A 27,334-nucleotide genomic window follows, 5' to 3' on the forward strand; every position below is an offset into this window, starting at 1 on the left:
AGGCATGTTCTTACTAAGTCACTAAGAAGGCTGGGGTGGGGGGAGGTGGCTCAAACTTGAAATCCTCCTTCTTCAGCCTGTCAGAGTACTAGCTTTATGCAACTTCTGCCCTAAGCTACTCAGTGTGCCATAGTGAAATACCGTAACTGTGTAGCTTTCAAACAAACAAACAAAAAATGATTCTCACAGTTCTGCAGGTGGGAAGCCCAAGATCAAATTACTTATAAATTCTGTGTCTGGTGAAGGTCTGCTTTCTAGCTCCTAGATGGGGCCTTCTTTCTGTGATCTTACATGGTGGAAAGGGCTAGTGTTCCTTTTTGGGCTTCTTTTTTCTTTTTATAAGAGCATCAGCCTCATCCATGAAGGCCCCAACCTCGTGACCTAACCATCTCTCCATCTCTTCCTTTCCCCATACTGTAATTTTGGCCATTAGATTTTAATATGGGAGATTTGTGGTAACAAAAATGTCTAGACCATCACAGATGCCATTTCATTAGTTCCTTTTGCTCATTCTAGTTCCTGATTTTTCCTGACTCTTTCTACCTGCATCCCTCCAACTACTCCTTCCTACCATGGGGGTGATTAGACTTGTGTTTAAGACACAGCTCAGGGATCCCAGGCTTTTAAAGGCTTTTGTCTTCCCTATTCCTACACTTCTCATATAGGTTTCTCCTCAGAACTAAACCTGTCATTGTGTTAAAATGGCCTTTGTGTGTTTGTCTACCCAGTACAATATGAGCCCAGTGCAGCCCTTTTGTCTAAGATACTATGGTTCACTATGGTGGATGTGTGTATGTAATCATGATTTGTTGAACTTATGGGTTCATGTGGAATCAAACTCTTGATTTTATTTCTTTTTTTTAAATTTTTTTTTTTTCGAAACCGGGGATTGAACTCAGGCCCTTGAACTTACCAGGGAAATGCTTATTCCACTGAGCCATCACCCCGGCCCATGGAATCAAACTCTTAAACAATGACTCTAAAATGACCCTTGGGGATCTCTTGGAATGTCATGCTCAAGGCTTTCTCTTTGTGCACCAGTCTTACCTGTTTTTGGGAGAAGGCTTAACATCCAATGTTGTAATTGTTGATGACGAAATGAGACATTCTTGAATTTCATCTCTCTCATGCCGTGATGTTGCTTCCCTCTAGGTCAGAGGAAAGTGTTTGACCTTCCTTTTGGGAGCTGCCTATTTCACAGTGATGTGTATGACAATGGGTCCTCATTTCTCTACAACAACTGCACAACGTGTACCTGCAAGGTGAGGTGGAGCAGAGGGGCTGTGGCACACACACTACCAAGAAGTCCAGTGTTTCAGAGTTATTAGCCAATGGCAGTGGTGTTTATTTATCAGGTGTAGGCATCAGAGCTGTTGCCTCTCAAGTAAAATTATGCTCAAAGTCACCAGAAGTTTATGTGCAGCTCCTTCCTGATAACTCATATCAGATTTTGAGGATCCGCAGAGTGGCTCCTGGTGACAAAACCTACACTCTGAGAACCATCAAGAGGATTCCCCAAGTCAGACATACACAGATGGCCATATTGCCTCACTCCAATTTTCAGTGTGAATTCTCAAACACAATGAGCAGTGACAGTGGCTTTCTTTACACTCTGGAAGGGATATGGATAAATTTATGGTTCATCACAACACTAAGCCTAGCAGCTTGGGAAGATAGTGTTTATGTGTGGTTTATTGTGTGTTTCTTAAGCAGAGGTTTGCTTTTCTCTGAACAATCTAATTCTTGATAAAGAATTCCACAGCTTCAGAGGCTTAAGGGGCACACGTCACACATACACAGATGTCCTGATTCTATGAATTATGCATGAGACTAGGAAAAGAAGCATTTACCGCGGAGGGCTTTGGTATCTTCATTGGTGGTGAGTTAACTTGCATATCTGTGCAACCCAAGTTTAAAATAACTTATTTTGGTGGTCATGGCTATTGATATTTTGTTTTTGGTAGCTAAAGAGTTAAAGAGGAAGAGAGATATGTACAGATAGAAAGACCAACCCAGAAGTCCACAGTGAAAACATGTTATTCCAAACACCTTAAGTAGCACACCTAGTCCTTTCACTCACTGGAGCTTAAACAGCCTGATGAAGGTCACATCCTTCACAGCAGAGGTCTAGAATCCAGTTTTGGGATGGCTTACTTAGTTCGTTTGCAGATACACACACATGTCACCTAGGGTGACTTGTTAAGTTAGCTCTGATTAAAGTTCTTTGATCAGAGATGTCTGGCTGTCCATGAAACTCCTAAGGGTGGCATAAAGCCAAGACAGAGACCCAAGAGAGCTCTGTGAAGGAGGAGTGTGAGGAGCAGAGAGGCAGGAAGAAGGAAGGGACACATTTTGTCCTGTGGTGAGTGGGGTTTCCTCGCCACGCACTGGCAGGAGTGGACTGGTTCTCTTGACCATGGAGTTGCAAGTCACTGGAAGGTAAGGAATGTGTGCCTGTTGTCCCCAAGCATTAAAATGCCCCATAGTATTCTTCAGATGAAAGTAAATAGGTTACATTTTGAAGAGATAGAAAGGTTTATTGCAAACCATTAAAATGTAATACCTGCAGAATAAATTTTGGAGAAGTGACGTGTGGGTTGTTGAGGAAGGCCAGCGAGGATATCTGGTCTACCTGGGGAAAGTCGTCTTTAATTTCCCATTTGCTTTGGATTCCCAGGACTCCACTGTGGTATGCAAGAAAACCTGCTCCCACCCTGGCAGCTGTGACAGGGACAGTGAGGCCTGTTGTGAGCAGTGCCTCCTTCGAGTGCCCCCAGAAGACGTCAGTGTGTGCAAGTTTGGCAACAAGATTTTCCGGGTATGTCCGAGGTGAAGTTTATTGGCACTGTTGCCCTGGGCTGACTGTTAAGCAGCTCTGGAGTAATGCAGGTTGGAGAGTTCTACAGTCTATGTGTGTGCACATATGGAGGTGTTTGTGTGTAGCTGATGTGCTCATGTGTATTGCAGTATTGTATATTTAGAATTAAGTAAGGGCACATGGGACACAGAGGCAACCTTTTGAAAAGTGTTTGCTTTGGCTTCGTTGCTGTTAGAATATCTGGCCTGGCCCAGCTCTTATGTCCTTCCCGGTGGGCGGTGTGGTTGTGGGCACCCACTGTCAGGAGCGTGTCATTCAGGTGGGCCCCTTGCCAAGATGACCCCCACATCGAGATCCTGATGGACCTCAGCTTGATGCACTTAGAAGCTTTTCACAAAGTCCCTTTCCCAAGAGGAATTTTCTCCTCTGGACGGTGCTCAGGTAACAACTGTTCTGCTGTGCGTGGCCAGCATGGTGGTCACAGGGTTGAGAGGACGCTGCCCCAGCTAAAGTGACAGATTGTCTGCTGGCATCTGGCCGCCTTAGGTGTGATTCTCAGCCTTTTCTGGTGCTCACAGTGGGAACCTGGCAGTGGCCATTACACTCTGGATGCAGGCACTGGGCTTTGTTCTAGGATTCTCCCATCTCCCAGCCAGTCTGCTTGCCTCAAGGGTGGGGGGACTCAGTCCGTACCCGAAGATGTCACTTCTTGGTATTCTTGGGAATTGATACCTCAGACCTCAGAACCAGCCCAGTTTCAGAAGCTTCTTGGGCCAGGCTGCCTGGTCACCACCACAGCTGGAGGAGAGGCTCTGGTCCTCAGGGACTCTAAGAAGCCAGGATGTGTTCTGCCACCAGAGGGCTGTGTGTGTTGTGCTTACCCGGCTTCTAGGACCACTCCTGCTCCACACACAAAGTCACTCTTCGCCTCTGGAGCATGGAGATAAAGTAGCTGCCCTCTCACGACGGGGTTTTGTGCAAAGCACTTTCAAATCTCCTTATAAATATGCCCGTTGAGGCGACTGCAGGCTGAAATAACTGACAGAGACACTGAGTCTGCAGAAAGGTGTCCTTTAGGTCCAGTTGAGTCAAGGCCTTTCTGCATCTCAAAGGCATCAGAGGGTGGTGGTCCTTAAAATAGCTTCAAAGGTAAAGAACAGGAGGCAGCAACAAAGATGGAGACTTGTGTCTCTGGACCCACAAGCCAAGGAAGGATACTTCATTGTTTTGGGCTCAACTGTGTGGCCTGTGATCTTCTTAGATCACAAGCATGGATCTCATCTTTGCCTTTTCTGTCTTGGCCAGACACTGGGAAGGTGCCGGTCATAAATCCAGTGGGCCAAAGAAATTCCTCAAGTGGCTCTTTTCTGTGGTAAAAGAAATGTGTACTCAAATGCTACCCTGCATTGTAGGAGGACAGTACCAGCCAGGCTGGGACCAGCTGTGTGTGGCTGGTGACATCTTCTGTCTGTGCTCTGTATTCTCCTATGTGCCCTTTTCATGTCCAGAGTGGTGGCACATCTGGGAACAAACCACCTGCCTCTGGCCATCTCAACTCACTGCTGCTACCTGGCATAACATCCTATCAGAGGGAAATTCGAAGGTTGTTATTATATCATCTATGAAAATTCATTCTCTGTCATGCAGTGCATGAGGAATAAGATGCAAATACAAGCTGGTTAAACACACATAAATTTTTATAATCTGGAGAGGAAACACATACGCACCCTGAAATCTCTCTCATCTTTATCTTAAAATGATCAGTTATGAGATATTATCAAAAATGGGGTAAATGTTTAAACAAAACAAAAAATTACTGCAGTAAAAGACACATTGACATGAATCACTTTCAAAATATTCCTCTCATTTTGAATACATTCAGCCCATCATCCTACTGCAGAAGCAGTCCTGGAAGTCCTCTGTTCTGTCTTTAATTACACTATTGTGGTTGCCTCGATGTCCTGAATCCCATCCAGAACATTGAACTTTCATGGTTATTTTGATTTTGGGGATGAGCCAGAAGTGCCAGGGTGCCAGATGCAATGGTTCATGCAGATGAGAGTGGGCTTTGTTTCATGAGCCCGCCTTCCTATTGGATGGCACTCAGCAGCAGCATCCACTGTATTTTTGTGCATTTTTAAATCATGCCTCCTAAAGACACTTAGGAAAGAGGTCCTTTAGGACTGCTTCAGAAACTGGCAGGAACAAGGAGAGAAGTGTGTTGGAATTGACAGGAAGGATTTTGAGAGAAATTCATGGCAATGTGGCTTTTATTGTCATAAATTTAAAAAATGTAACCATTCACTGTATGTTGCCATCACACCTCATGTAGATGAAAGTTTAGAAACATTGCATCTAAGGACGCCATCCCTGAGCCAGGTGAGACATGCATTCCCTACGAGCAGTCCTCACCTTCCTGATATAGCTGCCCCACCCACAGGCCCAGCTCCCACAGAACCCTGTGCTCTGTCTGTCCCACAGGAGGGTGAGGTGTGGTCCTCAGCCAACTGCACCATCTGTGCCTGTGTGACCGGCAGGACGGAGTGTCGCAGGAAGCAGTGTGTGTCCATCAGCAGCTGCCCGCAGGTATGCTGGACACTGGTCCACTTTCCCTTTCCCTTAGTGCCTTGGGAAGCACCTGTATAAGCGTCTTGTGAACGCAGAAGCCAGATATGGCAAAGCCTTCACCTTCCCGGGGAGCCAGGTCCCCACATAGCTTCCTCCTTCCACCCAGTCTCCCTTGTGTGAACACCTCCGACCAGCTCTTGGCCCGGCTCCTGCGCTTCTTACTGGCTTCTTCCACGTCCTCTTACAGCACCCCTCCCACTCTGCTTAGGCTGCTGCCCTGCTCTCTTTTGCTACATTTTCTGTTTAACTTCCTAACCATCTTTCACCTTTTCCTACTCTCCCTTCTCCAACTGCAGCTTTCTTCTCACTGATAGACTGGCCTGTGGCTGCCTACTAACAACCTCCCTGAGAAGTTTCTCCTGCCCAACAGCAGTCTGGTTCTGCCTGCCCAAGTTCTCTGTCCACCCTGGCCCCAGATGGAAAATCCTGTCCTTGTGGAAATATCTCCTTTCAATACCCATAGTCTGGCACATTGAATAAAGTGCCATTATCTTCTTCTAAAGCAAGAGCTCATTGAATTTACCTCAGCAACTCGAAACCTTTCAAGGTTTCCTGCATTTTGGGAAAATGTCAAACCTATTCACATCCTTCCAGTGAATGAGAACAACGTATCCATATATTCAGGACTTGTCCTCCTTTCTCTATTATAGAGAGCTTTTAATTTCATTCACATCTGGTATTATGATAAACAAAGTTGCTTTTTTTACTTGAGTGCCAAAGAAGGTACAAGAAAACAACAGCTGCTGCCCTTGCACAACTGAATGGAGGGGTGGGGGGAGAGAAGAAGGAAAAAACCTCTAATTAGTCTTGCTCTAAAAAGCCTGACAGAAAACTGAAAACCTCCTATAAAAAAAAGAGAAGAGATGTGATAAGTAGACTTGAACAGGGGCTGCTTATAAATATTCATTGGGAAAAGAGTTCACATCATTGATGCCGACCTCAGGGGGCCTTCATGCGGTGAGTCTCTCAGCAAGCTAGTGACCTAGTGATCGTGGATTCCTCCTCCTGTGAGACAAACGGGGGCTCTGTCTACTCAATGGCTCAGGCAGTTCACTTCCCTGGGCCTGGTGGAGCTAGCTCCCAGCTCTGCTTGGAGTAGGGTCTATGGTTGTCACGGTCTTCTCCCTGCAGAGAGGGAATCGCTCTTTATGTCACCAGTGTCTACTAAGTGGTGCTTGTTTCTGGACCGCATGTGGGCTCCCTGCTGAGCCCTTTCCCGGCTCCTTCCTCTGCACCTTGCCAAGCTTGTCAGCATTCTAAGCAGGTTGCAGCCACAGGGACTGACTGCCTGGTCCCACCTGTCTTTCTAGCGGGTCCTCCCGCTAGAAAGAATATGGAAGGCGGCTTAGCCCGCGCGGGAATCCTTCGCACTCACCTCACCTTCCTAACATCACCTCAGGGAGTTGAAAAGCTAAAAGGACTTGAGGAGCATCTGTGTTTCCTGCTCTGCCCTTCTTGCCTGCCAAGCAGCTCTTTTCCAGAAGTCTATGCGCATTGCTGCAGAAGGATTTAATGTGGGGTTCCCTGCCTGCCCCCACTGGCAACTCCACAGGGACAAAGTGTGGCCTGGGAGCAGGGCTGCCAGGGTTCCCGTGGGGATGGGGTCAGGTTGTCACAACACTGTCCTCTCAGCACCACTGATGTGTACGAGGCTTTGCTGTGGTCCCAGGATGGATCGCACTCAACTCTGAGGCCTCCTGAGGTGGGCACTGTGAGCGCTCCTCCTTGCACACAGGGATGCGGGGTGTCCAGACCTTACGTGAGCTGGACTCTTGGGCTTCCCACCTTGCTCTTGGTTTACTTCCCGCCTGATCTTGTGACCTGACCTACTCCACCTTCCTTCTCCGAGAAGGAAGAGGTCAGTTTCTGCCTCCATGTAGACATAGGGGATCGAGCCACACTGGGTTCCAGACTTGGCATGAAACCTCTCTGCCACATGGGCATAGAAAGGCTTGCTCCATCATCCTGACTCAGCTGGCTTTGTCCTCAGCTGCTTCCAGTTATGACAAATTAAAGGAGGCTCTATGCCAGACAGAAACAGTTAGCAGAGCTGTGGGAAATGAGAAGGTGTCCTGATGCCCCCAAACCGTGGCATGGCTGCGTGGGGCTGAGTTTGAAGTCTCATTCAAAGTTGCCATGGCCTTTAATGTGGCCCAACTGATGCAAGAAAATAGAATGAGAGCCAATTCTGGTTGTAATCTTTAACCAGCTTTATAAAAGTCAATTTAGTGTTTATTTTTAAATACCAGTGCCTATTCTGATGCAACTGGCTTCAGCGAATGGCAGTGCATGACCAGTATGTCCTTGTCATGGGCCATGGGTGATCCCACTGTGGCTCTCTTTCCTTAGTCCCTGTAATCAGAACAAAGCATCTCCATCTGGAGCAAGGTGGTGTAAATGAGACAGAGTATGGGGAATGTGTAATGCGGAGCAGAAACTCAATCCACGCTAAATTCTCTTAAGATAAAGGACATGGAGGATGGAAATCTTCAGGGGAAAGGAGGGTAACACAAAGCTAGAGTTAATTTTAGACTCAGCCTTCCCCATTACTTGACATTAAAATTTATCATCTATGAAAAGGGAAATGCTCAGATTTAAGGTTCTCGTGCTTAATAGCAACAACTGTAATAATCTCTAACATCATTAATCCCCTAAAGTAGTTAGCTCCTCACACCTGTGCAACAAAGCTGATGTGTGACATACGTGAAGGATCTGCAGGAAATCAGTGACAAAGCAAGTGCTCTGTAGACGCTAATCTTCTATTGCTTTTTCCCTCTGATTAACAACTGAGTCAGAGATGAGGCCCAGCTGTCCTCTGGGTCCTGAGACTGTGATTGCTCTTCTAAATGCCATGCAGTAAAAACAAGAAAAGACTCGCAGAGGGAAAATTGCAGCAAATTTCCAGAAAGTAATGGAAATCAGTTAGCATTTCAGAGGGCTCAGTCCTGTTGGTTCTGAGCACATCTCAGTGACCTGACACAGGTAAGACACCACTTTCTGAAAGAGACTCTGACCAAGCAGCAGACCCACACCCATGCCCACAGGATGTGTGAGTCCGGAGCCTGGATTGTAGTTCAGTGTTTGGGCTCCTCCAGGAAACAGAAGAGGAAATCCCTGCCAGAGTGGCAGCTGGGCAGGCAGTGCCTGCTGTGGGTGTGCCCTGCATATCGCTGAAGGGGCTCTCCATCTTCCCTCCAGGCCATGTGAGAAATCTGACCCTTGCAAGGCTTGAACGCTTCACACTTCATAGGGGATAGAAACAGGAAGGCTTTCACAGTGACCAGGCTTGGCCTCAGAACCCCAGACCTGAAAACTCATTTTACCATCATGAGCACCTTGTGGGTGCTGAGTTCAAACACAGCTTGGCCTGATTTCTTTGCTTTTTCTGGTATTAGATATGAAAAAAGAGCTTTGTCTTCCTCAGCAGACCCTTTTTTAGCATTAATTCTGTATTTGTTTTTCTCCTGATTAGGGTAAAATCCTCAACAGAAAAGGATGCTGCCCGATTTGCACTGAAAGTAAGTTCATTGCTTTGGAAATGCTCTGTTGCTATTTGTCTGGCAATTTGTGATGCAATAAGGAACTAGAGGGGACATTTTCTGCACACTTTTTAACTCTGCGGGCGTAGGATGAGGCCATTCCCCTCCCCACAGACACGCTTATTGGCTGTAATCCTCTCATAGAAGCATGATTGAGACAAATGTGGATTTTCCATCAGAACTTGCTGCCGTGAGAATCAGGAAGATAAATGATCTGATGAGGTTTAGAAAGGGCCAGTAATGCAATGTGCATTTTAATTGTTAATAGCATTTGCAGTCATAGTGGCTAAGATAACGACATCCAGGAACACCAGACATCTGTAATTGAAGAGGGATTCTCCATCCCTTGGGATGAAGCCACACAGCTGTGCTTCCTCCCTCAGTCTGACACTGTTCTTCATGCCTTTGCCTGGGCACGGCCAGTGTGGCTGTTGGTGAGAGTTTGCAGAGGTCATTGGCCCACAATGCATTGCAGTCCTGTGACCTTTACCTGCGCTCTTGGAGCTTCTTTCTGCACATGGCCTGTTCAAGAAGCCAAACACGACTAACCCCAGGGCCAGACACGGCAGTGGGATTTCCATTAGGTGGGCATAAATGTATCTGCAAATCACTGTTTCAGTCCTTCTCAATTTCATGTGATTTTGAGATGGCTTTCTGAAGTATTTAAAAAGGGAGTTGGCAGTGCATTATCAGATTAGCTCTGTGTATACTGAGCAGGATTAACAAAGCTGGGAAATCTATTAGGAAGTATCTTGCAAGTCCATCAGGATTCAAGGAATGGGCTTCATTGTAGATGACACCATCATTCCTGGGAACTAGCTTATCCCTTCCATGTATCTCATATCAGACTTTCTAGTGCTAAGAATAATCTCAGTGTTTTGCTTTTTGAATTGCTATGCTTTTGGGCAATAAGTTAATGGAGGGCCATTTTAAATATATGTGAAACATGTAATAACATGTGTATATATATTGCTATCACCTATTATATATCTATCACATAGAGCCAAAGCCATGAAACAATTATACACTGGCTAGAGGTGCTGGTTGAATTAACAAAAATGCATTATAACCTTAATACAGAGGTTTTTCTTTGAGGATAATGAAGTACATAAGATAACTTCAAGGAGGGTTTGAAGTATGACTTAGTAGAGTTCCAGAGCTAATGCAGGAATAATTTGCTATGATTAACACATCAGTTGATTTAAAGTAATACATTTAAACTATAACATTTAATCATCCTTCTAGAGACTCTCTGAAGAAGAAAATTTTTTAAATCAATATTTGGAATTGAATACAACCAATGGTGGCAAACCTATGGCACACAGGTCACAGCAGGCTGTTTGTTATCATAGAAAACTTTAACATGTTTACCATCATAGAACCTGATATTTCTGCACTGAGCTACCTTCCTACCCACCCCCTAACTTATTTTTTTATTTTGAGACAGGGTCCTGCTAAGTTTCTGAGTTGCTCAGACTGCTCTCGACCTTGTATCCTCCCGCCTCATCCTCCCAGGGAGCTAGGATCCGGGCATGCACCACCATGCCTGGTTAAGAAGCATTGTTAATGGGTAGTTATGAGGTACTTTCAGTTTCCTTATTTTCTGAACGAGAAGCTGGAATCTGTATGGATGAAGTTTTCTTCCATACCCATGGCAATGGTGATGTTCGCACTTCCTCATGAAGGGTCTGCTGTGTGAGGTAGGGACAGACCGTGTAAGAACTCCCAGTGTTTTCTAGTTTACCCTTCTAACATCATGAGGTTAGGCAGGTCACATCCACCATCACACTGTTGTCAGGCAGGATCCCTGCCCCTTGGCTTCTTTAAAATGTGTGGCCAGCTTCATCCAGAAACAGCTTGAATTTTTTTGGAACTGGGAATTGAACTTAGGCCCTTGTGCTTGCCAGGGAAGCACTTATTCTACTGAGCCATCTCCTGGACCCAATAGCTTGAATTTTGAGTTAGCCATTTTATGTCCCAAAAATCTAGGAGGGATTATTGAGGGACTTGGGAGCAAAGCCAAGATTTGTTATTAGGAATCTTCCCAATGTGAGGTGGCCTTTCCATACCTAGAGGACTAGTGACTTCTCAGAAAGGAAGGGTTCAACAGAAAAGAAAGAAAGACTGGAAAGATGGGCATGATAATGGAGCCAGGTCTGTGGCAGTCATGTTAAATCACGTGTGAGGGGCACATGAAGGATCCCGGGCCTCCATCACCAGGAGAAGCAGCTGGCATGGGCGGGAGCCACCCAGCTGCAGGGACACCTGGAGGCCACTAACTCTGCACCTGCATCTAGCAGGTCAGAGCTGGAGGAGCTCAGGCATGCAGTTCTCTGTCCAAATCTAAATTGTATCATCAGATGGCGATTTCTCAACTTCCTTTGGTGTTCTTTCCGTGTGTTTGTGCTCTCTCTTCTCCAGCAGCTCTCCATCCCTGCTATAAAACTCATTCTTTTTGGCCAGGTTCGCCTGCTCAGAGTCAGTTCAGAGATGGGATGGCTTCCAGTTTTTATAAGCAGTGCCCAGCTTTCATAACATAGTCGGGTAGACTTCTTAGGCTGTCCTTTACCTGTGGCCTCTGGACCTCCTACTTTGAAATTCTTTTTGTCATTTTATCCAGATCCAGGATCCAGAACAAATGTTTGGTCTCATTTTCCCTCCTCTGCCAATTATGAAAGCTCTTCTTCTCTGTAGATTTTTAAATAGCGTAGACTGAGCCAAGAAAGCAAACCTGTTTTTTAAAACCAGAAAAATGACTTAATTTTTATTAGTAATTTTAATTATTATTTTTTATTAGTAAATACTTGCATGCACATGCATATGCACACACACACAACTCTTTCAGATTGCTCTAGGATTTATTTTATTTTATTTTATTCTTGAGACAGAGTCTTGCTATACAGTTTGGGCTGGTCTTGTGCTCACTTCTGGAGCCCCCAGGCTGGTCTTGAACTCACAGAGAACCTCCTATCTTAACCTCCTGAGTGCTGGGATTACAGGCTTGTGCCACCATGCCCAGTTCCAGGGTGAGTGCCTCAGGTTCTGGGGATGAGATGGCATAGCCCGTGGAGCTGGGGATCAAACTTGGGTCCTTGTGCCTGCCCAAGGTACTTATGCCTCTGAGCTATCTAGGATTTGTTTTTAAAAAATATTTTAGAAATATTTTAACTAACAAACAAAACACAAAGTGTGTACCTGCTAATGGGGTACCATGTAATGATCAATGTGTCTACAGTGTTCAAATCTGGTTAAGTATACACGGGCATTTTCAGCCTCAGCCTTTGGCCGGATGACCACGGTGGGACAGTTGTTGCATGGCTGGGTATTTCCATCCTTAACTCTACCCACTCAGTGCCAACAGCAACCCTTTCCCAAGGTTGTGGCAACCCAAAATGCCTCTTTCAGGACAAAATCACCCTCATTTAGGAACCTCAGCCCCTCCTCTTCCCCCCAAGGAACACAGCCCAGATGAGGGCGGAGGTAGGAAGCCGCAGTGATGGAGTGGCAGTCACGGTCAGCGCAGCTGCTGAAACACCACCAGAAAAGTGTTGCTACCCTCTGCCTTGTGAAGGCGAAAGTCAGAGCTTCTGGGTTTGCTTGAATATGTTTTGGCATTTAATTCACTAGCCCTACAGAGGGCTATAACTTGATGCATTAAAAGTCAGTCTTTGCTTTCATTGCTCAGAAGCTAGAAATAAATTTGGAGCCCACTTCCAAAATCATGCAGGGTTGAATATTAAGCTCACTTCTGGCTTTGAGTGTACATTCATGCTTGTGTGCTTTGAATGGCTAGTAGGGGTGTCTGTGTGCTCCCTTCAATTGTTTCTTGAAAGAAGGCAAAACTACTTGCACTAAATAGGTTTAATCACATCCCAAAACTCCTTTTGATTCTCAATTTTTTTAATCTTTTCATTTATTTGGTATAGGGTCTCGCTACACAGCTGAGATTTGTAGTGATACTCCTGTCTCAGCCTCCCTAGAGCTGGGATTACAGGTGTGTACCTCCTCATCCAGTTTTGGTGGCTGGCATGGTGCACCTGGGGTTCCAGGGCTGGCGTGGCGCGCAGTACTGGTGATCGAATCTGAGTCCATGCAGTTGCCAGCCAGACACTCAGACCACAGGGTTATCTCCCCAGCCCTTGGTTCTCAATATTAGTTGAATGGAGATTGCCTTATTTTCAGGCAAGTGGCATTGTGTCTAAACTCCTGCAGAATTTCTTTCCTGCTTGTGTTGGTCTACCCTTGGTCATTTTTAGTAGTAAGGAAGAAACGTGAATGCATAGACCTTTTCTCTGGGTGTCCTTGCAGTGACCGGTGGCAATGGTCATGCACAGTCCTGAGTGAGGAGTGATTGTGGAGGAACAGAAGTATAGGCTCCACCTGAATGGCGCTGAGGATTCTATCCAAATGAGTGGGGAGCTCCTCTTAGAACCAGAACTGCAAAGAGTAGCGAAGAGCGTTGCTATTTTTGAATAGCTTGTGACTGTTCTTTTTCCCTCTTTCCAATAGAAAAGAAGTAAATCTGGTTTGCATGAATTATTTAAAGTTAAATATCTGAAGCAAGCTAAGCAATCTTCAGAGAGCTTTTGGTAAGCGCTACTTGCCAAGATATGAGTTGCAGGCTGGGGTGGCCTCTTTGTGTGAGGCTCGGGCTGACCGTGAGTCAGGTCCAGGGCACCACTTGCTGTGCGTGGGCAGCGCTTGGTTTTATACGACTTGTTGTTTTTCTGTGTATTGGCAAACACTGCATGGAATCTTGACCTGGCCTCCCTAGAAGAGACCAGAATCAGATAAGATTTTGCTGGCAGTATGTCTGTTTCCAGACTTGGAAATAACACTTAATCTTTACATTGATAAGAGAGGTGTGTGAGACTTTGTGACTTTCTATTTTGTCTGCCTGTCTGTCTGTCTGTCTCTGTGACTGCCTGTGTATACAGGGAGCTAGGGTAGTAAGGAGAGATAGAGAGAAATGGAGAGATTGATCGCATAAGAACATTTAAGCTCTTAATCATCTACACAACCAGATGTAGCCCAGTTGTGGACAGCTACTCCCAGGTGTCATGGACTGGTGGACAGTGGTGTTGTGCCTGTGCTACCTGCATGCACCCTGAGCATCCCAACCTAAGGGAACACTCTGGATTGTGAAGCTCTGCTGAAGGGCAAGGATGCTGAGTATAGATACATATATCATTGCGATAATCTCAAGGGCTCCTCATTCCACCGTAACAGGAAATACCACATTTCAGCATCTCAGAGTATGAGGAGGATCACAGTTTCCAGGTGACTTCTTAATCCTCCAAGGGTGAGTTTCCAGCTGTGTGCAGCTCCTGCATCTGCCCTGGCTCCAGCAGGCCCTGGCCTACACCCACCAGAGTGGGTGGAATTTGCCCCATGGAGTTCGGGCAGGTTTCACTTAAGCCTCTGCAATGCCTGCAGGTGTCTGCAATTAAACAGGGTCACCCTAAGAGCAGGAATAGAACAGCAATTTCACTAATTTCCCTGGAAAAGAGCCACAATGAAACTGACCTGGAGCCTATTTTATGAGAAATCTGCTCTGACTGAGGATTCACAAATTAGCCATTCTGTATTTGAACAAGCTTTCTGGCCTTGGAGTCTGTAAGTAGCTCCGTGTCCCTCAGCCCTGAAATTCTGTCCTGAACCAGGAAAGCAAGGAAATGTGAAACCAGAGCTTCAGAGGCTGGGACTCCAGATGCCGGTGTTGACTTCAGCCTTGCCAAGGAGGTTCTAAGCTAAGTGGTCCCTGTGGTCTTAGCTTGAGCATCTGGAGTTGGGTTTGATGCCACTCCTGAGGCTGTGGTGGCAGACAGAGTGGCACATGAAACCTGAGCTCACCACACTTGGTGGCCAGGAAAGCCCACACTGGAGGGAGAAGCAACACCAGAAAGAGGGGGAGGAGATTGCTTGTTTTCTGTGCTGTTCTACCTCAGGAGATTCTGTGACTTTAACTGTTCTGGCTATAATCTGCTGCAGAGTTGAAGGTGGAGACTGCAGTTGCTCTCTGTCACATGGGTGGAGCGATTGTTATCTATCACCTATTACCAGCTATTTTAGTTGTATAAGGTACTACTGTGTAACCAGTACCAACACCCTGTGGAAATGACAGTAAGTGCTGCACTGCTGCATGTCGTTAGGACTTGGTCAGTGCTCAGCAGTTAGTACTCATTAGTTAGCATGAGGACGATGACTGTTGCATAAACATCAGGTCACAATAACAGTAACCACAGTAGCCAAAGCTAGTGGATTTTAGCATCTGCTCTAGCTAAACACTTTCCCTGCTTGTCCCATTTGGTCTCATTTATCTTCAAGACCATGATGTGACCAAATAGTGGCACCAGCTTCCTTTTCCAGTGAGAAAACTGAGTCAGGGAGGTTGAGGTGACCCAGAGCCCAAGGCAAGCTGAGGAGGCTCCCACCAGGCAACCCAGCCCCAGAGCCTGGCTGTATGGCGTCTCCATCTGCCGTCCTTTGTGGAGCTGGAGAAGACTCACAGTGAGGGGAGAATGGAAGCTGTCAGGAGGGTGCTTTGGGGGCTAAGGCTGGAGATTGGAGAGGGCCTCAGAGGAGTTTCTAGAGTGGCCACTTCGGTCCTCCACCCACCGCAGAAGAGAGGAACTGAGGTAAGCACAGGGCTTCCTCCTGCCTGACTTCTCTGTGTCTGCTTAGATGGAGGTGGAGACCTCAGGCTGCTCCGAGCTCACCTCCACAGCGAGCTGGCTGGCTTTTCCATCTCTACTCATTTCACATGCTTTCTTCTTTCTTCCTGGCAGCTCAGAGTTGATTCACTTCAGGGAAAGTTAAACATCTCCCCAGTTCTCTTGCTTGCAATATTAAAATATGTATAGTTCTGAGTGTGAGAACACTCTGCTCAGTTCCTGCCAAGAAGGAGAGGCAGAATTGTGCTCAGGGCCCAAGACTGTCACCATTTTAGCATCATGGAATTGTGGAGGGAGTGAGTCCTGCCTGCAAGGCCAGCCTTCTGTCTTTTGGGCAAGGAAACAGGTTCGCAGAGGACTAACTGAGGAGCTGGCATAAGCACCTGCATTTTTGATGACCTCCCAATCCAGTGTCTTTTCCCTAGGCTTTGCTATAATTTACCCAGCAAAGTTTGTTAAACAGATGTAGCATAATGAAATGATTCCATTAAATGTGTCTTTCTAGCCAGGTTTTGAAAAAATATATTTTCTATATAAAAAGATGAATAAATTAGATATCAGACAAATTTTATCCCAGCTTCCATCTTGAATTTCAAGAGAGCCACAGTGCCCCATTGTGACAGATAGAACTTAGGTAAAAATGCCCAGTGACCAGATACCAGAAATACAACTAGATGCACAGCAGATAAACAAAACAAATGAAACTTCGCAGCTAAAACACCATTTGTGTAAACTGTACAGTCAGTCCCATGTTACTCTGCACAGAGCCAAGGGTTTATTCTTCTCTGGAGGTTGCTTCTTCTGTGAACAAAACAGGATCAGTGAACATTGCTACTTCTACTGTGGCGGCGGTTGCTCCTGTCAGCAGTGGTAGCGACTTATCCAGTGTTAGTCCGAGCCGGGCCTGGTGACACATGCTTACCACATCCGCTTTCCTGGTCCTCACATGAGCCTGTGCCCATTGTCCAAGGAAAGTCTGTGAGTCTGAAAAATTAAGAAGCGGCGGTCAGCTGGCAGCCCAGTCCATGGGAATCTGAGGCCCTAGGTTTGAAGCATTGTTCTGTGTTCTCTCTTAACTGTGTTTTCATTGGTTTTGGACCTTTGCCTCCAAGTACATATGCAGCTTGCCAGTTCGCTTCTTTCATACATGACAAGAGGTTTCTGTCTGAAAGCAGTTGTACTTATTCATCTTTAAAAATGTTTCTATGAGGTCACCGTAACCTCTTCTGTGTTCTGGGTTATAAAAGTGTCTTCCTGTCTTTGCTGGAGTCTGAAAAATGGCTTGCTGGCTGCAGTGAGCTTACTGGCTGCTGTGCCTCTCTCTGCCACGGAGCTCCTCTGTGCTCCAGTCTTCCTTCCATCCCGGTCTCATTTGAGGTTAGTGGTCTCAGTCTGTCCTATTTTCCAACATCCTTACCCTCCCCCTGGCTGGCCTTCCTGAGACTGAGTATTATATAGGTTTGTTCTCATTTCACTTTTTGTTTTTTAGGGAAAAGAATTTATGACTTTGTTAGGAAAGTGTTCTTACATCAGATTTAAATTTTTTTATTTAATTTGGGTATGCTAACGATACATAAAGGAACTACATTTTTCTGGACACCTGGTGAGCATATGTCATGTTCTGATCATTTTAAGTGCCTTTTCCTTCTCTTTTTCCTCCTTCCTCTGCTTCCCTGCCCATCTCCAGGAAGTCTGTTTCCCTGTTTCCTAACACCTCTCCTATTTTACCCTCTATTTATATTTCGGGTTTCTGCTATAAGAGAATCCGAGCAAAATTTAACCATCTCAATCTGATGTCTGTCACTTAACATTGTGCAGTCAAGGTCAGTCCATTTTCCTAGAAATGACCAAAGCATACCACCTTCTTAATGGCTGAATAAATCAGCATGGTGTAAATAGCATTTTTTTTATTCATTAGTCTATTGTCACACATCTGGGCTGCTTCTACAGTTTGCGAATTGTGTAGTTATGAGCATGGGCATGTGTGAATCTCTATAGTATGATGTCTTTGATTTTTTTTTTTTTATATGTATTTTGTACCGGGTCTCACTATGCTGCTCGGACTCCTAGTGATTCTCCTATTTTCAGTCTCCCCAGCACTGGGATTATAAGCATGTGCCACCATGCCTGATCATGGGGGTGGGTTCCGGGAGACATGTGGTGCCAGGGATCGAACCCAGGTCTCTGTGCTTGCTTAAGCAGGTGCTTAGTCAGCTATGTCCTGACCCAGAGGTCTTTGATTCTTTTAGGAAGATACCTAGAAGGGTAATAGCTGTGTCTAATGGAATTTCCATTTTTAGTTTTCTTAAGAATCTCCATGGTGACTTCCATAATGGTTGCACTAGTTTACATTCACATCAACAGGGCAGGAGAGCCCTAATCCTCCCCAGCATTTGTAGTGCTTTGTGTTCTCAATGATCCTGTCTTTCATCCTGTGCAGACTCACAGCTCCATTTCCTCAGTGCTCTCTTGTCCTTTTCTCATCCTCGTCTCTAATTTGCCTGAACTTTAAGCTTCTTTACATTTAACTCTTCTGGACAAAATGCTGACATTATGGAGTTCAGCTTCTGGCCTTCTCAGGCAGCACATTCTTCTTGAAAAACCTGCATTTGAATCTGACTCACAGTTGCTACCTTGGACTATGAGGCCTCCTAGGTGGGAGTCGGATGGAGGGGTTCCTGGCTACTTCCAGCCCTGTTTATCCCCAATCTGGCAGCCACACCACCCAGCTGCACAGATCTGAGCCTTCATACTGTTTCTCGGGCTCCTGGCACTTCTCCCCTATGTTGTGATTCAGTCATCAGGTCTAGTTGATGGTCTCTTTGTGTTGTTGTCCTATAAATGATTTCCTTCTCTTTCCCACAAAAGCCAGAAGGCATGCTATTGTCCATAACTAACCCCGTCCCCTCTTTCTTTAGCCTCTATCAGAGCCAGACTTGGCCTTGACAAGAACCCACACCTGCTCTGCCCCTGCTGCAGAATTCCCCAGAGTGTGTTTTATAAAACACAGGGCTGCAGATAGTTATGACTAATATTTCCCAAGCTAGGTCCTATGATTAGTGCATCAGGGAAATGGAGGTCAGGTAAATGCAAGAGTGTCTTCCTGCCACAGAATCCTCAGGGCCCTTCGACGCAGTGGGCTTGATACACACACTGTGGGATGATGGGCTCTGTAGTGCCTCCCTAACTAATTAGAGTTCCTGACTTTTAAAATTTCTACTTATTTTGACAGTGCAATAGGCAGAGTTGATACTTCATTGGAAGCATGATAAGAAAAGTTGGTTCTTGGGAATATGTTTAACTTCTCAGGCTGGCAAGACATCTCAGGCCAGCTTGTTTAGACAACATACATGTCTTACATCTCCTTGAGCAATGCCTCTCTGGTCAGCTTGGTCTTCTGCAACCTGCCTTCCCTCTTGCATCTGTGACTTGCTGCTATTTTTCTTTCATCTTAGAATGCTAACTCCACCCTAGCCCTAAATGTGCATCTTATATTTCTTTTATAGACTAACTCAATGGCAAGGCCAGGATTCCAACATAAGATGCTCATCAGAAAAAAACAATGCTCAAAGTTTTCACATTTAGTGGGGCTTTTCTTCCAGAAGGCAGATTACCTTAAATATATGTAAGCATCCATGGAGTGCATTATCAGACACACACAATTTAAAAGAAAAAAAAATTCATTTGCCTCCTGGTTTCAGGAGGTTCCCTGTGCGGTCAGCTGGCTGTAAGCAAGAGCATCATGGTGGAAGAGTGCAATGCAGCAAAACTGCCCTGCTCGTGGCATCTGGAAAGCAGAGCAGGGTAACAGTGCCAGCAAGGATGAGGCCAGGGACCAGATGTAGACCCCAAGACTTATTAGCATGATCCATCCAGACACACCCAAAAGCATTTTCTTCCATTGCCCTGCGAAGGTCCCAAAGCCAGCCAAGTTGATAAGACTCATGCTTAAAAGATGTGAAACCCATCTGTTCAGCTCATGCATAGGGCTCTCTTCATTGATAAATAAAATGTCAAAACTTGAAAAGCCACGTTTTAAGGTTAGAACTTCAGTGGTGGAAGTGGCCAGCAGTATCTTCTGTAATGAGTTCATATGAACATTTGGTGAATCTCAGCATCCTGGGAAGTCCCCTGGAGGACACAGAAAGGTTTAAACCAATCTTCAGCTCTTTCTCTGGGAGAAATAGGAAGGAATTAAGTGTAAGAGCCATCAAGTATAATTTATAATTGAAGTCTAGGTCAATATTCTTTTTTTATTTAAATTTTTATTCATTTTAATGAGAAAAAAGATAAAATAGCAATAAAACAGTTTCAAAAACAGGTTAGTAGGACAGTTACAATAATTAATACATTGCATATTGTTGTCTTTCTAGTTGGCATTCAGAGGACAAGATGTAGACATTAAACCTTGTCTAAACACTATTAGTACAAAACTTATACTCATTGAACTAAGAGAAAGTAGCTGTATATCTATCCTAACTCTCTTGGTTTTTTTCCATAATTTTATTGAGAGACAAATAGCAATGAGACAGTTTCAAATCAAATTGGTAGGACAGTTCCAATAATCAACACATTACCTACTGTCTTCCTAGTGGTTATTTGCTGTACAAGATGCAGACATGATCTCCTATCTACAAACACTATTACAACAAATCCCTCTATTCATTAAGAGAATGTAACTATATACCCATCCTAACCATTTTGAATACATAGATACAAAATGGGCATTCATTTATATATCCCCTTTTTTGTTTAGTTCTGTCATTTGAATATTATAGGTGTGTTAACTCAGAAAATATTCCAAAAGAGTCCAGTAATCCATAGTAGTATTTGGTCTTCTGCTTGACTGGCAGTGTCAGAAATTGTTGACCTGAGTCCCCTACAGCTCAACATAACAACAGAGCTTTACTTTTTATACTTCATTTTTACACTTTTCTGCTGGATGATTAAGACCAAGATAAAGCAAGACCTATGCAACAAGAGTTGTAGCTTTGGGATCTGATAAGGTCAGGCAAATCCCCTGAGGATTTATTCTGAGACCCTGTACCTCAGATTGTAGATCTTTTGCCAGTGTCAGCCATGTGGATGAGTCACGGCCATTGCTTGGCCAATGTGCTCCCTGTGAAAGCCTGAGAGAATGTTTTCTCTCCATGTGACTCTCCTTAGGCACACTCTACATCATCAATCACTTTCCTCTTTGGCCCCATAATCTCCTTGATCAGAAAATTTAGGACTCAATGATAACCTAATTCTAAATGGGGAAAAACTGAAATCTTTTACTCTTAGGTCTGGTACAAGACAAGGATGTCCTCTATCACCACTTCTACTCAATATAGTTCTGGAATCATTAGTTACAGCCATTAGACAAGAGAAAGAAATAAAAGGAATAAGAATAGGCAAAGAAGTTAAGTTATCATTATTTGCAGATGACATGATACTTTACTTGGAAGACCCAAAAAACTCCACCAAGAAGCTACTAGAATTAATACAGAAATTCAGTAGCATAGCAGGATACAAAGTCAATACCCAAAAGTCAATAGCATTCCTCTACACAGATAACAAACACACTGAGAGGTAAATTATAGAAACAATACCTTTTACAATAGCACCGAGGAAAATGAAATACCTTGGAATTAATCTAACTAAAGAAGTCAAAAATCTTTTCAAGGAAAATCACAGTACTCTTAAAAAAGAGATCATAGAGGATTTCAGAAAATGGAAAGATATTCTGTGCTCCTGGATAGGAAAAACCAACATTGTGAAGATGGCCATACTCCCAAAATTGCTGTCCCTATCAAATGCAATCCCTATCAAACTAGGTCAATATTCTTAATCAGAAACTCATGGACCCCTAGGAGGTAGGGTGGCCACAAAGCCCTGCCTTTGAGAGGATGCATTCATATGCACTGTGCCCTGGGGTCTGAGTATCTGTGACCTGGACAGGGTAATAACAGCAGCTGTGTGGGTGCAGCGGCCTGGGCTGTGGGTCACTTGCATGGTCCATGCATGGACTGGGGAGACGGCTGGGACTCTGTCTTTGTTCTGATTTGCTGAATGGCTGTGGGCCACTGGGCATCCTCTCCAGACTCAGAGCTAAGAAACTGTGACAAAGATCACAGTGTGTGGTGCTGCAGTGAGCCCAACGATGCAGAGGCCATCGGACACCCACATAGACTGATGCGGTGGCTGGTGCTCAGTGTATTAGTTTTAAGTGACTGCTGTCACGAACCCCACAAACCTAATGGCTTAAAACAATGCACATTTATTCTCTCATACATTCTGGAGGTCAGAGGTCAGAAATGAGTCTGAGAGACTAAAATCCAGGGGTCAGCAAGGATTCTCGTTGTAGAGGGTCCATGGGAGGAAAATCCTTTCCCGTTTCTGGTTGCAGAGGAGCCCATCCATGTGCACAGCCAGTGACAGTAGGGTGAATCCCCTGGCCCCCATCCCTGTTACACGAATGTCCCTGCCTTCCTGTCCCACTGAGCACCCTGGAACGGTGCTTGCCCCTTCCAGATGTTTCAGGACAGACATCCTGTCTGAAGGTCAACCTGTGAGCAACCTTAATTCCTTCTGCAAATGTTCTTCTCTCTTGCCTTGTGAACCACCTCACCAGAGGTTCTGGGCAAGGACATGGATGTCCTTTGAGGACCACTGTCCTGCTTATGTACTTGGTTATCTCAGGAATTTGAACCATGATCTTTTCTTATATTTTTATGGTTTTAATTTGGCTTTTTGAGCCTGACAGTGCTTTTGCAGTACGGGGCAGGTTTTGTCTATTCTAATGAGAAAATTAGACCTCTAAGAAGGGAAACAGCCCAAATGAATGCTCCAGGCATTCTCTACTAGTTTCCCTGGCACCCAGACATGGTTCTCATAGTGGCCCTCACAAGCCACATTTTCGTAATAATCCCTTTGTTCTGAGATCAATCATAAATTATCCCATTAATTGATTGAGTTGAATTCTGTGGAAAGCCTTCTATTTATCTATATTAGTAAATTTAATGTGGGAATTTTTTCCCCAACAAACTATTATTTAATTAACCCACTAATTCAGCCAATTTGCATTAATGCCTGATGAGTGAGTGGTGCACTAGGCAGGGCTAAGAATGGTGACTCAGGGCCACAGGGCTGCTGTGGGTTCTTTGCGTGTTTGCTGTGTCACCTACTTTGGCTTAGCTATGAATGCCCAGTGCTTTTAATGTAGATTGGTTCCTGTTGTCATTGCTGGAAGGAAGCCCGCGACCTCTTCCTTTCCTATTCCTTCCTCAAGCACACAGTAAAATTAGATGAGGCTCTGGTTCAAGAAGCCATGGCTGTGAGTCCCACAGCCTTCCTGGTGCCCCCGGTGGGGCATCTGTGGGACCTCAGGTGCCACATGGGTCTTAGGCTTCCTGGGACAGGCTGGGCCTTGTGCAGCCCATGCTCCAGAGGTTTGGGAGACCTCTGCAGGTGCACCAGGGCTATCTCCTGCCTCCCTGCTACTTAGCTCAGACCAGCTGCCCTCACATTCCTGTCCTCTGGGTTCGCAAGCTTCCCCTGACTCAGAGACCCAGATCTCCCCCACCCCCCACCCCGTCCATCCCTCGCTGCGTGTACTGAGAATGTCACAAAGCCCTGTGGACTGGCTCGGCCTCCTCAGGGTCACAGTGCCGATCCAGAGATGCTGTGATCATCCAGAGTGGGGAGAGGGCAGGGCACAGACTTCTCTCCTCCAGAAGAGATGGCCCTAGGAGGAGAGCACCTGTTTGCATTTCTGAGTGAGACACATTTGCACCACTGCGGAAATCCCTTGACACTTTCAGTAAAAAGGAAATAGAATTTCACATTCAGGATTATCTTAAGTATGCTAAAATAAATACACACACTCACACCCAGAATTGTAAATGGCAATTGTTGTTTGATGGCAGAAACACGATTGATACTTCTTTTCCTTCCTTAGGCCTGTTTTGTTTTCCTTTTGCTGTGCTTCGGGGGGAGGTGTTAGCTTCCACTGGGTTTCTCTTAACTTTGTCTTTATGAAGGGGGATTGTGTACGTTCCCCTTCAGTGTCCTTGACAGATGTTTTGGAGAATGATTAGTGCTCTCAGAGGAAAGACATTTCAAGAGAATAATTTGATCTGTGGTAGAAATAGAGGTACCTGACACAGTCAAGAGAAAGGCGTGGGAACAGTGTTCACTAAGGCAGCAATCTCATTAGAGTTTGTAACATCAAAAGCAGGTGTCATGATCCTGGAGCTTTAACCTTTTACAGCTAATATTCTTATCCCCAAAGCATCTTATATATTCATTGTAAACAGTGAAATATGAGTGTAAATGGGGGTGTGAATACACATAAACAGAGGAAAAGCAGTGTCAGACAAAATTCTATTTCCTAAGAGCAAAATAAACCCATTCTTAATATCCGGGCTTATGCACTTCCAATTCTTTCCTTCCTGTTCCTATGCATTTATATGAATATGTAGAAAAGAAACCAAATACAAAGTGAGACCTAAGGATGTGACCTTAGGACTGCACAACTGTTCCTTCTCTCCCCCAGTGCTAAGGAGCATTCACAAAGAGGAGGTTTCGGATGGTCTGATCATTACAGCTCCTCCCCGTGTCCCTCTAACTGTGGGCCCAGGCTTTCCAGGGGCTGTGACCGGACATCTGGACATCTTGGACTGCAGCTCCCATCTTTGGGTATGCTGGAAGGCAATTACATGAGGATATTCTGTTCATTTCTGTCCCTGGAGTGTTCTTGGACCTCTTCCTTTTCAGCGAAGCAGATTCTGTAACCCTAAGCTTCTGCAGCACACATGTTCCTGTCCACCACTCCTGTGGGATGTGGCACAGGGACCTGGAGGTGCCAGCAAAATCGGCCAAGGTTTCCAAATTGTTTTAGCTCAGAATACAAATATCCCCCAATGCATCCTTAGTTCTCAGGCATCCTCAGACTCATGAAGTTTTATTGGCCTGTACTATGTTGCTGCCACTCAGAAAAATCATCCTGAGGGCCGAAAAGATAGCTCAGTAGAATAAGTTCTGAGAACAAGGTCCTGAGTTCAATCCCTAGTACTGCAAAGAGAGAGAGAGAGAGAGAGAGAGAGAGAGAGAGAGAGAGAGAGACAGACAGACAGACAGACAAAGATAGATCATCTTGATTTCCAAATCCTTCTTTTCTCCAAGTTAAGGACTCTTAAAGACTTCTCCTTACATCCCTGTTCACAAGTGGTCCCTGCCTAGTCTGCCTGGACATCTGTTATTGACCACCTAGTGCTGAGCAAGCACTGGTTTCCTGGTGACTCAGGCTCACAGAGTTGCTGTGAGTTCTTTGGGGATTTGCTTTGTCATGTAGTTGGCCTTACTGTCAAGTGTCTACATTTGGGCCATTCAAAGCAAAGCAAATCAGTAGCAAAAATACTAGAGAAGGATAGTAAGGAAGAGGAAAAAAAAAGCATCATTTGTGGCTCTGCCACCAAGAAATAGCCACTGTTTATAGCTTTAAAGAATGTATTATATTTATTTTCAGGTGGTTAAGATAATACTAGGATAGAACGACATAAAATTTTGTGCCATATTTTCCACTTAATATCTCATAAACATTTCCTGTCATGAAGATTATTGAAAAACTTTTATTTTGGTTGATATCAGGGATTGAACTCAGAAGCTTGCGCTTGCCAGGCAGATACTTATGCTGATGAGCTGTCTCCTCAGCCCCAGCCCCCAAAAGACTTTTATTGGTAGCAGTATTGAAGAATGAGCCCACAGCCTTCCTACTAAGCTACATTCCTAGCCCCATTTCTAAATTTTTATTTTGAGACAGAATTAGTCTCATTGAGTTGCCGCGTTTCCCAGGATGTGCTCCAAATTGGAATCTACCTGCCACCCTCCAAGAGCACTGGGATTCCAGGCATGCACCACCCCACTTGGCTGACTGTGGAGGGCAAGCTATGATTCCATCATTTTTGCAGCCCCTTATCATGGTAACTCTGAACTCTTTCCCTTGATGTCACCTGGACATCTGAGGTAACTGCCTTGTGCAGTTGGCAGACTGAAACAGCAGTGTTCTTCATGGCACGAGAGAAGTTCTTCTGGTCAGGACACATCTCTTCAGACACCCTGGAAGTTGAAAGCAAGCACTGGTGCTGGATCCCACTGATCACATCATGGAGATTGGCACAACCTTCCTGTGCTGGAACAATCCTTCCCGTGTCAAGATCTATCCTCGTGACATTTAAAATTGGTTATGTGCTATTCCCTTATTACTAACCTTCTGTGCTTATTCTGGTTGTTATCATGCACCTATGATTTTGGCATCAACTGGAAGTTTCTCTGTTTATATCTTAATTACTTTTCTCAGAGTGCTTGACATCTACAACAAAGTACCAAGTACCTACAAGTTAAATGAGGAAAGGTTTTTTTCAGTTCACACTTGGTAGAGGTTTCAGTCTATAGTCAGTTGGCTCCAAGACAGGGGAGCAGGCAGAGGGTCATCAGAGAGGAGAGCGCTTCATGGTGTAGCAGGCAGGAAGCAGCAGGAGCAAGCAACAGCAGCAAGCCTCCTCCTCCTCCTCCTCCTCCTCCTCTTCCTCCATTTGAACCCATCCAAGCTACAAGCCTTTTGGGTAGTACAACCCATACTAGGGTGGATCTTCCTGTTATTCATACATACAACTATTTAAAAAAAAAAACAATTGGCAGACTAATCCAGTACATCATACTCTTAATCCCAGTATCGCACACCATAGATTCAGCCATCTATGAAAGCCCCACCTATAAGTGCATGAAACTGTGTGTGTGGGGAGGCATCTAGACACAAGCCATAGCTTCTTACTGTTCTTTCATTCTTTAGGCTAATCATTCTATGTGAATTCCTTATTCATGTGATTATTCATACTTCCTTGGACACAATATATCTTTAAAATTCAGAACAAACAAATGTCAGGTTTTGCTTTAAAAACAATAATTTATTATACTGTCTGAGGTACCTCAAATGCAGAGCTTTATCATGATCTCACACATATTTAAATATTATATTGGCATTAAAGTTCATTGCAATTTCTTTAAAGTGCTGTACTAGATGATCGAGCTTTGTGACATTTTAAATTGAACCTTATATTTTGGCACTTAGATCAAAATGTAAGAAACATATTTCTAGAAAACACACAAAGACAATCGGCAATTATTTTAACTCTACCAATAATTTATTTTCTGATTCAACATATAAGAAACCTATATTCCTGTAAAATATATGAAGGTGATCTGTAATTATTAACTTTACCAGTGACTTCTTTCCTGATACGATTAATCATGGATGTGTTTGGAAGTTCTGTTCATTTGTCCTTAACGGATATGTGAGAGTTGAACATTGTAACTTTCTTCAGAACTTTGAACAACATTTAATGCTTCTAACTTTCTTGAGTTTGCTAACAGGTGGAAGCAAGAGGATAGAAGTCCGAGCCCAGTCTAGGCAGCTTAGCAGTTTAACATGACCCCATCTCAAAATTTATAAGAACAAATGGAAGTGATAGAAAGATTTTGGTGTAGTGTCATCTGCATTGCTGTTGTTCATGTACTTAGTTTGCCCTTGTTTATGTGGGTCATGGGGTGAGGCCAGTTCTTAAATATCTGAGTTCAATTTCTTCGTGCACAGAAGTTTCTCAGGGCTCCAGGGAAATCTTAAAAGTTCAGAG

The 27,334-nt window shown here is 44.7% G+C and overlaps 1 protein-coding gene across 1 annotated transcript in view; it reads left to right on the plus strand.

Moving 5' to 3' along the window:
* The window catches only part of LOC101570005 (BMP-binding endothelial regulator protein), a 241,952-nt gene that overhangs the window by 137,333 nt on the left and 77,285 nt on the right, over positions 1 to 27,334 (plus strand). Inside the window, exons 8-11 of the mRNA XM_023708096.1 lie at positions 1,153 to 1,262; positions 2,678 to 2,818; positions 5,300 to 5,404; positions 8,919 to 8,964. Coding sequence (XP_023563864.1) covers positions 1,153 to 1,262; positions 2,678 to 2,818; positions 5,300 to 5,404; positions 8,919 to 8,964 — 402 coding nt within the window. The remainder of the gene's footprint in view (positions 1 to 1,152; positions 1,263 to 2,677; positions 2,819 to 5,299; positions 5,405 to 8,918; positions 8,965 to 27,334) is intronic.

Source organism: Octodon degus, unplaced genomic scaffold (genome assembly GCF_000260255.1).
Source record: "Octodon degus isolate 3935 unplaced genomic scaffold, OctDeg1.0 scaffold00330, whole genome shotgun sequence".
Taxonomy (NCBI): Eukaryota; Metazoa; Chordata; class Mammalia; order Rodentia; family Octodontidae; genus Octodon; species Octodon degus.